This window comes from Seriola dumerili, unplaced genomic scaffold, assembly GCF_002260705.1.
Source record: "Seriola dumerili isolate Sdu_G_001 unplaced genomic scaffold, Sdu_1.0 BDQW01000260.1, whole genome shotgun sequence".
Lineage (NCBI taxonomy): Eukaryota > Metazoa > Chordata > Actinopteri > Carangiformes > Carangidae > Seriola > Seriola dumerili.
Window position 1 is genome coordinate 1,630,390 of NW_019174515.1, and position 13,270 is coordinate 1,643,659.

At 39.0% G+C, this 13,270-nt stretch overlaps 1 protein-coding gene across 1 annotated transcript; it reads left to right on the top strand.

Annotated features, from left to right (window-relative positions):
* Window positions 1–783: 783 nt before the first annotated feature.
* On the top strand, window positions 784–13,256 carry arhgdia (Rho GDP dissociation inhibitor alpha). Its single transcript, XM_022756864.1, has 6 exons — window positions 784–879; window positions 8,811–9,011; window positions 9,821–9,904; window positions 10,353–10,429; window positions 10,561–10,624; window positions 11,453–13,256. Exons 2-6 carry the CDS (start codon window positions 8,822–8,824, stop codon window positions 11,653–11,655), a joined length of 618 nt encoding a protein of 205 aa, XP_022612585.1. The 5' UTR covers window positions 784–879; window positions 8,811–8,821; the 3' UTR covers window positions 11,656–13,256.
* Window positions 13,257–13,270: the final 14 nt, after the last annotated feature.

The following is a 13,270-nucleotide window of genomic DNA, read 5'->3' on the forward strand; positions in this document are numbered from 1 at the left end:
TTGTTAACAAATACCATTTCCGGTTAGTTTTTCATGATTGAAGCGAATCGATTTTATTCTCTTTCCCTTTGATCGTGGAAGACGAGTTACTTGAGTCTTCACAACATTCTCATAGTGGCGTTATCTATGGGCGGGTGGACAAAATAAGTGAAGCAATGGATGGACAACATAATGTCATCCAATAAAATCCTGTAATATAGATGATTGTTCTTGGAGGAAAAATATTCAGATGCTTTATTTAAGTTTAAGTAGTGGTACCACAATATAAAAACAATCTGTTACAAGTAAAAGTCCTGCTTTCGAAAAAGAAAGGAAAATAAATATAATCGACAAAATGGGCTTGAAAAATAAAAGTACTCATTATGTAGATTAAAGTGTTATATTTATTTATATATTTACATTAGTAGATTATTGATGGATTAACATGCAAGCAACATTTGAATTTTTAAGTTGGAAGGAGTGCTTACATCTTTTACATAATTACAAATATCAATAGCACGGTGCGGATATAATCTGTAACAAGTCATGAATTCAAAATTTTACGTACTTAAAAGTGCGACATCAAAATATATAATTAGTACCATAAGTATTTATTATGAAGAATGGCCGCCTTCAGAATAATGTATGCTGATTATATTACTCAGACATTCATGTGTAGCTAGTAAAGATGAGAGTCATTTCAGTTACTTTACATATTGCTGGTTAGCTTGTGAATTTTCCTAAAATCATTGTAATAACCTGCTTTTATTTTGAAGGTGGTGGACCGGATGTGGTGTTCTCTGTTAGCGGTCGTTGCCCGAGATTTTCCTCCACCGCTTCACTTCACTCGCTCTCACCACCATTCACAGGAGACTGTCCCAGCCTACCAGCAGTGTAACGGTAAGAGTTGATGAAACATAGATTAAACTCTTCTAATAACTCGTTTTAACTGACTAGGAAACACCCCTGAGCTGCTGTGGTGAAGTTAGCACCTTTAAGTATTTCTTAAAAACATGTTGGCTAACTTAAACCCATGAACGTCATTTATGGAAAGGATATCTCTATCAAAGAGCAACTTCCTGCAGTCGGGGTTGTGGCTTTTTTTAAATATAGATTTATCAGGTTGCTGTCGCAGTTTTACGGTCTCAAATTCCTTCAATTTATTGTTGAGTCATAAACTTACCCGGCGGCAGTGAGAAGTTAAGAATTAATCATTAGTTGTTCATTTCCGGGTGTTGAGCCTGATCTGCGCTGACATTGTTGGCCGTTAGGTAACGATAATGTCAGCCATTGCATTCACTTGTTCACAATAATACACATTATGAGTGAATGCACTGACTACAGGGTCACAAGTTTAATCGTATGGGTGACATAGTCCAATGTAAATGTGTGTGTGTGAGACCCTACATGTTATGTGGTATAAGAGGATAATTTTCTGACACTTCCTGGAACTCATCTCTTTTACAATTTGAATTGGCCCGGAGGGCTCACACCTAAAATCAGCCTCCATGTTGGCTTTATGAAGGTTTTCACGGTCAAGTGCACATGGTTAAAATCTGTTGAGATCAAAAGTGCTCAAGTGGCATCAACTTTTGTGTGATAGTTAAGCCGTGTGCTTGGCTGAATGGCTGATAAGTGATTTCTCAAAGAGCTCAACCACACTGTGAATCCTCCCTTTTCTTCCTGTGTCTGATAAATGGAGATATCTCTTTATTTCCACCTTATAAGAGGTGGGGAACTTTTCAGATAACATATTTCTATTGCAGCCTTTTCATTTTCTTCATCTCAACTTGAGAATCTGTGGCCTTGCAGCACGGGCCGGATGTCTCATTTTGCAGTTTCTGCTTGTCTGCTTGGCTGTAAGCAGGTTGAGTTAACTATTAAAGGATCAGCATGTAAAAATTTCAGTGTAGGTATTTTCCTGACATCAGTATAATAAGTTCTGCACATTTTCAAGCAGCTCACAGATAAGATAAAAAGCAACTTGTCTGAACCATAAAATGTTGCACAAATTAGCTTGTACTCAAGGTGTGTGCATCCTGGCTATGGTGTAGAAGCTATAAGTTAATTCTAAATTGTTTATATAAATCTTAACAAATGCTACAATTAGTTTGCTTTTGTCTATTTCTTATCATAAAAAACACATTTTGTGAGAGTCAACCCTCTCTGTGCATGATACTTCTGAGTTGCATTTTTACGCCTTTAAGCCTCTCTGTTATAGTTCAGTCTCACAGGGGAATATATGCAGAGATGCTAGCCAGCCCCTCCACTCACAGACCAGTCAGAGCTAGTAATGATTAGTCCGTCTTTCTCACATTGTCTGGTCCACCTCAGCCACAACATGGCTTTTCTCTGCCTCAATGGCGGCCTTTGCGAAGCACTTCCTCACAGAAATGATAGTCCTCAGTGCTTTGAAATGTCTGTAAAGACCATCAATATTGTATTTCACATTTTTTACTCCAGAATTTTGCTTTTAAACTGTAATTTGGTTGAATGTTAATGTAACATGTTCATTCCATCTGTTGTATAATATCAGACTGTTGCTATTCTTTAAGTAAACCATCAAACCACCAACACCTGCAATCTTGCATTGTGTAGAATCTGTTACCTCCACCAAGTCTGTTGCCCAGAGAGGCAGATTGAATCTGGGCATGTCACTGAAAGAGCTGAGTAGAGCAAGGGAATAAGCCCTGACCTTTCAGCTGGCACCTTGGCTATCCCATTCACTTGTCGCTTCCTGCTGCTGTACGCAGGGATTTCTCACCAGCTATTTTTAAAGCTTCCTATTTGTTCTGGTCCTTCCTGGGATAGAGGCGTGTTTTGTTTCTCTCTCTCTCAGAGCCACCTCTTTTTGTCACTTATTTTCTATGTGGATCTGATTAGTCTTCTGTAGTGAAAAAACATTTTTTAATAGATATCCTGCGAAAGTTATCTTGGTTGTTAAAACGCTCCAATAGCTTTTCACCTCATCAGTTATCACAAGCTCATAACAGCTTTTCGAGCATGTTCCTTCTCTAAATTTAATCTTATTGCATTTAGATTTTTTTCTCTGACTCTCTTCTTATTTCTGTTGAGGTTGGGTTCCTCTGCATTGCATCAGCTCAAACAAGAGCTCTCTCTGCAATTCTTGGTGCAACACTTCCCCAAAGCTTTGGTATGTGTTGCACTATATCCTCAGCTTGGCGGGACCGAGCATGATTTTATCTACTGGCATAACATATAGCCAGTTCTAGTGTCCTTTTATATCATTACAATATCTTTAAAAAGGGATTAGGTTGGGTTAGCGTTACAGGTAGAACATTAAGAAGATGAGCTGTGCCACAGCTTTGCAGAATGTGGTTTAGTGCTCTAAAGGATATGAATCATCAAGCTCTTGCCCAAAAAAGGAAGTTTGCAGTAATTTCTTGAGAGACAGAAAGACCTCATGGCAACTTGACATGCAACATACGCTTGCTTGAAGTAAAACGCATGTGCAACTATTTAGTCACTATATCATCAAGTCTAAGGGGTTAGCAGTATTCAGATACACAGTCATACATTTTATGATTTTATTTCTTTGAAAAAAAAATCACAGTTCTTGCCTATCAAAGCTCCAGCATTTGCAGCTGATATACTTATTGCACCACTCAGGTGACTGAGCAAAACTTAAATCAACACTAAGAGGAGAGTAGAGAAAGTTAAAGTGCTGCTAGTTCTGTTCTGCATATAAGAGTTTGATGACACTGGAATATCAGCTGATATGCATCAAATTCTCTTCAATTTTATGGATGAAAAATGGTTAACTAAAGGTCAGAAATATGGTCAGTGCAAAATGCTTGAATAGATATACAGTGGTGTACAAAGATATTCGTTGATGTATTTTCTACATTGGCAAATTGGTGAAGGATGTAATGCAATTTCAACAGCCCCAGGTGCATTCGAACTATTGCAGAACTTTATTTATTCAGAAAAGTAAGTGATGATGTGAATTAATGATTATTTGCAGAGAAATTATGAATGTTGCACCTACAATTGATAAGCTCTTATTAAAGCAGCATGAGAAGGATACAGAGAAGTGTGGAGAAGCGTGTGGCTAAAAGGGACACCTCGAAAGGTCTCTGGCGGGTGTTGCATGAGGGAGACTACAAACAGAGACTGGAGATCAAAGCAGCCAGAGATCTATGAGTGACATCTTCAATAGGGAGGTGAAGCAAAGAGCTAAATGTCACTTCACAAAGGTTGCCAATTCTCACTTTCAGTGAAACAACATTTATGTCCTGTTGTTGTCTCTGGGGTAAATGTGTGCTTTGTTCCCTGTAACAGCAATCCAGGGTATGAATCATCAGCTGTAATACTTTTACTTCTCGATTCATCAGTAAAGGTGGCTCTACTGTGCAAAACTGCAGCAGCTATGGTCGGACTACAAAGCTCCTGGTAGATTTAATGGGAAGGAAGCTGTATATATTTTGTTTAGAACGGCTCAGCTATTTGGTGCTCTTGCAGCATGTTGCTGTGGCTGTTCTTCAAGCATTCCTCTCTGTGAACCTCCTGACCTGTAGCATTTACTGTATGATCAATGGCACCAGACAGAGCCCATTAGATTATATCAACCGGCAGTGAAGATGTAGGTCCACAGTTTCGTGATCTTCAGCTTTACTTAATCTCTGGTTTGGTAATATTGTCAAAATATTTTTTTTATTTCACTTGTATATTTAATGTGAAGTGGTGACCTTGGAAATGATTGTTAATGCTTTAAGAAGATATTTACAAGCCAGAACATTTTTAGAACAAATCAAAGAAGTAGTTATTCATTGTTTTATTGTAGTTTTTTTCCAGGTTAAACTTCACAAGAGAAATTATTTGTTGACCATAACTAATTTCTTTGACTAATCAATTTGTTGCTTTAATAAAAAAAATGTTTCTATAGTAGTTATGTGGTTTTGGTCCATGGCAATAATGCAGCTTGCAAAGTCAGTGTTGCATCATTGCATTAGTTAAGTATAATGCATTTAAAAAGTATCACAGTATCAATATCTTGTTTAGTTTCGCAGTATCAGTGTTGAATTGATGTATCACCCAGTTCCACACAGCAGATGGATGGCCTCTTTCCTTAAAGGACAGTCACAGCCCCTATACACACACACACACACACACACACACACACACACACACACACACACACACACTTCATTCCACTTCATAAAGCTTGTATCATCCCACAGGGATTCCCTGGTCCGCTTGCTGACCAATTATCTTCAGTAACATCTCAGTGACACTAATGACTCCTGTCAAGAGAATCCTCTTGATGTGTCACCAGTGACACCTCCAAACACTTCCCTCTTGAATCCCTGAACGCCTCATTAGCTGTAATCCCACTTTCTATAATCTCACCGCTCAGTTTGTTGCTAAGGAACAAGCCTAATCTCAAGTTTTAGCTGCTGCCAAGCCTGGTGTGTTTGTAAAACTGCACTGCTTAGTCCAGTCAAGCAAACAGATTATGAGTGCTGCCTGTAGGACTGTGCAGGTCAGGAGACTGAGGTGGTGAGGTTTAACAGCACATCCAGTGTTTGTTTGTATGATCCCATGACCTCTGTGTTGTCTTTTAGCGGACACTGGGACTGAACAATGACGGGGCCTTTTCCTGTCAGTTTAGTATGTAGCCAGTTATCCACAGCCCGCATTGTTTGAGCAGAGTTAGCCAGTAGGAATGTGTATCATTATGAGGGTGGTGATGTCAATATTGTTGAAACTAATCCATTTTATGGAGCGCGTGGACCTTTTTAATTTGCTGAATCAACTATTTCATACGTGGTTAAGATGGCATTTCTGTGTGATGTGGCTATGCACAGACATTGACATGCTTCTAAACAATTTAATCTTAACTTGCTAGTGTTTATGTTGGGAAAATTGATGTTGCAGTGAAAGACTACAGAGAAGATACACAGGCTTTTGCACAGTAAGAAATGAATACAGTAACTGTAAAAAAGGACCATCATACAACATGATTAAATACAGTCTGTGTAACTCTTCAATTCTGTAATAGGTAAAAGTTCTGAAATATTAAATGTCTTAACACAAGCAGCCATACAAGAGCTTTGCCTAAATTAAATCTAAAATTGTCAAAATATACATTTTTCCAAAATTAAACAGTTGACTAGGATCAGGTTCTGATGAAGGCAAGATAGCCAAAAATGGTTGAGTAAATAAAGCATGGTTTGTTGGGGAAGATTGAGACTGAGCCCAAGATGATGTCATACAGTGTTTATTTCTCAAGCAACTGTCCGGAACACAAAAATGTTCACTTTACTATTGTAGAAGACTTAGAAAATGAGCAAATATTCACATTTGAGAAGCTGGAACTAGAGGACATTTTGTCTTAAACTGACAAATGATTGATTGTCAGAGCAGTTGACGGATACATTTCTGTTGATCAACTAATCAGTCAGTTGACTAATTGGGTCTCTGAAATCAAAAACTATATGATAAATATACAGTTTAATAATAATAATAATTATTATTAGTTATAGTCCTTTATATACTTTAAATGTAGTGCAAGCCTGCTACATGCACGCTTGTGTCTTCAGAGACTCTATTTGTACCTAAGCCACAGCAGAGAAACACATCAGTCTTAATGACCCAGCAACTTCCTCCTCTGACAGTTTGGTACAGTGCAGTCACAGTGCAACTTGCAGTGGCTGAGTGCTCGTACAACAAGCGGCGAGAGGAAGTGAGAAAAACAACCTGTTGCTTGCTACTTCAAGAATGATATGACTGTGTTATCTGGTGGCGTTTTCCTGTCTTGTCTCTCTCTCTCTGCAACAAGGAGCCTCACTCATTATCTCCAACCAGAAACATTCACACACTGATGACCAGCCGAAGCAAAACTAGTGGCAGAAAAGGAATTAACACAGAGGCCCCATTTATTTAAAAAAAAAAAAAAAAAGTTTCCACATTTTCAGTTCCTGTTTGGCTAATACCCAACTGTATATGGTGAACACAATAGAGCAGAGAGGACGGGTTGAAAGAGTGACAAACCAGTTTCTTTGGTGATTCTGTTTGCAGTAGTGTGATTTATTGTGGTTCCTCAGACTGTAAATAGTGTGTGTGGTGTTAGTTTTACTCAGAGTATCCACCTGTGTTGAACAGATGAAGCCTTCTTTATATAGTGTCATGCATTATGATTGTTTGTCATCTGGTGTTTGCATTTGTCTGATCTGTAAGCTTGATTTTATGACGACCTTTAACTCGCACGTTAACGCTGATTTGCAACAGTGAACGAAGCTATTAATAGAGAAAGATTGTTTATGGCAACTGTAGAACATGTTTAGTTTGATAAGAGTTTAATGGAGAAGCCGTTTCTGTTGTAATCTTCCTCTTTCTTTAGGGTAGTTCATTTTTCTGAACACAGATTTGATTAAATCGTCAACATTGAAGCATTGATCTTTATTCCTCGATGGGTTGGTTTTAATACTATATAAATCAGATTGCATGAATAAGAATACACACTAAAATGGATTTCATATTGCTAACTCCTCTTCTACAGTTTGATGGTGTAGGTTCATGCTTGGTTGAATTCACTCAAATACAGGAAGTAGAGTTCTTTCAACATGCATATGTCGAAAGCATTTAGGACTAGAGGTTTGAGGTCCTTAGCTGCCTGTTAACTTAGAGGAGTGTTTTGTCACTGTCACAAAATTCAAACACATTTTTGTCTGCGTTAGAAAAGTGCATCAAAACTATTAACGCTGTATCAACAAGGACATACCTTGTATTTTGTTTAACTCAGTTGCTATGAAATCAACTCCAACGGTATTAGACCTATTTGTGTGTTGTCACTTCTCCAAGAACTGCAGGGAGAGCACAACCAGAACAGACCACACAGAATAAGTGTTATGAGCATATCATCATCCAGCTTTTGCAGGTGTTGATCAGCTTTGCATAGGCTTCGCCCAGCATATGTGCACCAGATGTTATCAGATAACTAATTTTTTACAGCATTTTCTAAGCAACAGTTACATTGTGTAGCTTACCCAAGTACCTCTTTGTTCTCACAGAATAAAGATGATCTCTTAATGTGCTGCTTCCTGCTCAGAATCAGCATCTTTACTCCTAATGAGTAGTGACTGGTATGACAGTGCAGCTGGGTGTAAATAGCCAAATTAGCACTGCTCTTCCTCAGCTGTCTCAGTGCTGAAGCCTGACAGCAGTTTGTCCTAGCTTTTAGACTACCAGCCTCTGTTGTATGTCACTGCTTTGGCCTCAGAGAAACTGGCTTCTCAGCCAAGTAGACTGTGAGCACCAGCATGTCACGTCTCCTGGCTCTCGTCTCTGCTAGTGTGTATGTTTGTGCACTCACGTGTACAGATATGTGTAAGCATACGCTAAGGGAACAAAAACACAATAAAACTGCCTTGTCTCTTGCCAAAAATAATGACGTTACCCATTATAAGCCACACTGAGCCTGTTGTGAAGTTTATTTCATTAAGATTTCAAGATGCAGTCAAATGTTTCAAATTTTTGCAAAGCATGTGCCATTATACCGTAGAGACTGAAAATACCAGAATAAAAAGACTGCAAAATAAATTGAAAATAATTTTTCCAGTGTGTCCACATGAACCGCCGCGTTACATTGCCATAGCCCCAAATCAAAGTTCATTGAGGTTTGCCTCAGCATAAGTAATCTGTAATACTTATCTAGCAGCCGCATGTCTAATAACCAAGCTCTGCCTTGCCCCACATGTAGCTCAGATTTCATTAAAGCAAAAGTAAAGAGCATGGATCCTTGCCATCAGTCTTTATTATTTTATTCTCTTGTCCTCTAACTGATCCTCTATGTTGTCACTTTCCTGCAGTGGTTAGCACCATGGCAGAGCAGGAACCTACACCAGAGCAGCTGGCAGCGCTGGCAGCAGCCAACGAAGAGACCGACAGCGCAGTCAACTACAAACCTCCCGCCCAGAAGAGCTTACAGGAGATCCAGGAGCTGGACAAAGATGATGAGAGCCTGCGCAAGTACAAGGAGGCACTCCTGGGTAGCACTGCTGTGGTTGCAGGTTAGTGATTGCAATCAAATAACTCTCACAGTGTTCTAGAACAAATGCAAAACCATTAACTAACCACACTCGATGTGAATGTAGATGCGCACACATTTTGATTTCAGTCACTAGTACAGCCACCTGCTGCAAAAACCACTGCAGTAAATCTCCGCTTTACTTTTTGTAGTCTTTAAAGATGCGTGTGTGTCCATAACATTCTTTTCAAATGCTGGTAAAGTTGCTGCTCTGCGTGTTTTCTCTACCACTAGTGCAAAGTAGTGTACTGTTATTTGTTGTGACAACAATTCAGATGCACACATGAATAGTAAAAACTGTTGAAGTTAAGTGAGAATGTTAACGCTTCTTTACTTGCATTATACTGTCATACTGTCATTTTATTTTGACATTTGTGTCAAAGTGTGTATGACCCTTGTAAAATAGGAAAAATTTAAATAATATTCAGCACAGTAACATATTTTAAAAAATACAGTTCATGTAGTGTTTTGGTACCTATTTACCAGCAACATGTGGAGGTCCAGGTCTTTTCAAAAGTTTTTAATGACTGAACCAAACAGATATAGTGAAAGTATAACTGATCATTTTCAGATCCTTAAAGGTTTTGAAAGTTCTTGTAAATGATGACAAACATATCCTGTCATTGTTTTTCACTAATAAAATACACTATAAATTTGATTATTTGACTATTATCACTTACTGAAATATTTTGGATTATAGATTATCTATCTTTAACATTTCTTTATTATAAATTGGTTAGAAACTGATGATCTTATGGTTATAATTTTTAATTCTGTGTCTCTCTGTCTCAGATCCCACCGCCCCCAATGTCCAGGTGACACGAATGACTCTGGTATGCGAGGCGGCACCACAGCCTCTGGTCCTTGATTTACAAGGTGAGTAGAGCAGACAGGGCATTTTGGTATGTGTGAGGCTGGAATCTGGACAAAACTCAACAGCAGATTTTAGAGTGAAAACAGATCATTTGTAGTTGATGTCTGAAAAATTTTTCACTTGAATGCACATGACCCTCATTTAGACAGATGTCTTTCCATACAACAAACACACTGGAAGAACTGGCTCATAGTAACATTAATTATGAACACTAATCACTCCCCTTCTTGTGTGCAAATATAGACCTAATGACCTGCTGGATCATTAGTCTGCTAATTAGTAATGACATCATTCCTGTTTAAGTGGGTTAATTAGCCATTTCCTGATGACACCCCTGCCCTCCCTTGGTGGTCACACTGAACTGCACCTGGGCTCACTTGAAGCCTTGTGCCACCTGGTGGTCAGTATCACTGACTTTTTTTTCTCTGCTGTGTTGCTTTTCCCTGCCAGGAGACCTGGAAGGCTTCAGGAAGAACCCATTTGTGCTGAAGGAGGGAGTTGAATACAGAATAAAGATCAACTTTAAGGTGAGAGAGTCTGGTCTTTGTCTCTGTTTGTTTTCACAGACTGTTGGAGGCATGGATGTTACTGCAGCTGCAGTGAGCTATATTTGTCCTGGGAAACTGCTCAGCAAGATGATACATGTTGCTTTTTGCAGGTCAACAAGGAGATTGTGTCCGGCCTGAAGTACATTCAACAATCATTCAGGAAAGGAGTTAAAGGTAAAGCTGCCAAAATTATTTCGTTTAATCTCTGCAATTCCGTTGGTAGATTTTACATGTAACAGTAGCTTCTTCTGGCTTAAAGGAAAAGTTTGAGAAACACACTTATTTGCTTTCTTTCCAAGACTGAGAATAAGATGATTGATTCCATTCTCATGTCTGTACACTATATATGAAGCCACAGTCAGAGCCATTCAGCTTATCTTAGCATATAGACTGGAAGCAGGGGGAAACAGGTGGGCCGGCTAATGAAATCCACCTACCAGCACCACTAAAGCTCAGTGATTAACATGTTATATCTCAACATGGTATGGTTGTACAAGGGGTTATTTGCCAGACACGTTTTTGTTTTTTGGCTAAGACCAGTAACTTCCTTAAGTTACTGCTGATTTCCAGGCAACCAGCCAAAGAAATAGTCCCGTAAATAAAACCTGTGTAAAATATTGAATTGTTTTCATACTGTGTTTGTACAGATAAGAAATGATATCAATTAATATGATGGATTTTGTTACCTTTGGGCAGAGCCAGGCTAGCTGTTCCCCTTGTTTCATGTCTTTAAGTTAACCTACACCATTAAGTTAAGCCGACTGCTGCTCCAGCCACATATTTACTGTACAAACAGTGGGATCTAAAAGCTGTTTGCTATACTTATCAGTGATGATTAGGTTGAGTCAATGTTTCTATACTGGACTACATTTTAGTAGATACAGACATACAGTAAAAAATCTGTATAACTGTGCATGCAATTTTGCTAAATATGGAATTGAGGATGTGCATGATGTGCAGAAACTTCTTACAACGCCTTTTCGCTCCCTCTCTAATATCTAGTTGACAAGTCAGATTACATGGTCGGCAGCTATGGGCCCAGACCAAATGAGGAATACGAATTCCTCACCACCCTGGAGGAGTCACCCAGAGGGATGCTCGCCCGCGGCACCTACAACATCAAGTCCAAGTTCACTGATGACGACAAACACGATCATCTCTCCTGGGAGTGGAGCCTCACTATCAAGAAAGAATGGAAAGACTGATTCCCCCTCGCCATCTTCCCATCAATGTCTTCCTCTGCTTTGCCCCTCTTTCTTTCTCTTGCTGTCATTCCACTTTTTCTGTCTGGATTCATCTCTGGATTATGTGTCGATTTAAACTTTGCTCTCTCCGTCCATTGACGTCCCCTCCTCCTGCTCTTAGTTTCATTTCCCTTTTCTAAATTCCAGTCACTTGATCATTCCTCCCATAGTAATGTTTCATTTGTTTGCACCCAACCTTTTCTGCTAAGTATTAAATCTTTAAAAATGGAGAAAGCAAACAATGTGCACAATCCAGATTTTGCAGTTATGGTTTGTTTATAAAAGGAAAAAAAGAAAAAAGGAAAAAAAATATTATTTGTTAACTGCTGTTGGAAAATGAACTATGTGAATCCCTTTGTCGCTTGTTGCTTTCTTTTCTTCTCCCTTTTCTTTTTCTCTGTTTTTCAGATTGTTTTGTACGATTACCATGATCTGCCTTGGAAAGCATAGTACAGGAAGCAGTAGTGCTATAATGTATGTGGCCACTGTACGGTCATTGAGCAATCATTGCTGGACACAACTCTCGGACACAGTCCTCCTAAAGCCTTTGAGCAGATTATTTGTACCAGAGACTTGGTAAATTATTTGGAATTTAGGCCATGCCTTTTTCAAATGGTTTAGCACCCTGCAAAATCTGCTGAGAGAACGGGAGAAACAAAATTACCTCTAACCCCTTGTGACCCCTTGCTTTAGGTGTGGCTGTTCCTCTGATCAGGGTATTTTGGCAGTTATTTTAGCAGCCATGTGGCCTTAAGAACCCATAGGAAAACATTAAAAACCTAGTTGAGCCATTTGCCTTCAGATGATATTTGCCAGACCATCATGTGAGCCTGTTTTTAACAATACTTGTAATATATGGGCAGGGAATCAGGACTAAGGACTTTTTAACGCCTTTACTTCAGGTTTGAAGATTTGTAAAAGCCATTACATATAGATGTCAATCATGTAAGCTCTATTTACAAACTTTCATCATTTACAAACCGTCTTCATTTCAGTACTTGTCGTTTTCAGTAATCAGTCAAATTAACTTTTTTAGGTCATTTACAACAACTCTAAATCAGAGCCCGGGTCGTATTAATGGATTTGTATTGCCCAGTCTCCTCTCTAGTACCCGAGGCCATATTGCCAGTTTGTATGAGGTGTTACCTTAGTTCCTTCCTGAATCGATCACAGGGACTGTTAAACCGCTCACCTTGTATTTCTCTAGTTCAGCATTACCAATGTCCGCTGTGCCTCCAGTCTCTTACGACCACATGCTGCTCCTGCTGACCTGGCAGCACTCTGTGCTCAACATCAGTGAGGTGAAACGTTGTCTGTAATTGACTTCTGAACCTATATAGAGACATCAGTCCTCAGACACCAATGTTAACACTCCGTGCTTTATAAAAGTGTTTCCATTTTTATACGCACCATAAGTAAGTGAATGGTGTCCAAGCTTCATTCAGCTCTCATGTATCATGGACTGATGTTTTTCTCTGTGGGTTGGATTTGACTCTGTGTGCTACTTGTATTACCTACAGTTTACTGATATCCTGTGTTCACATTAAAGTGTTCAGACTGGGCTTCTGTCTGTCCT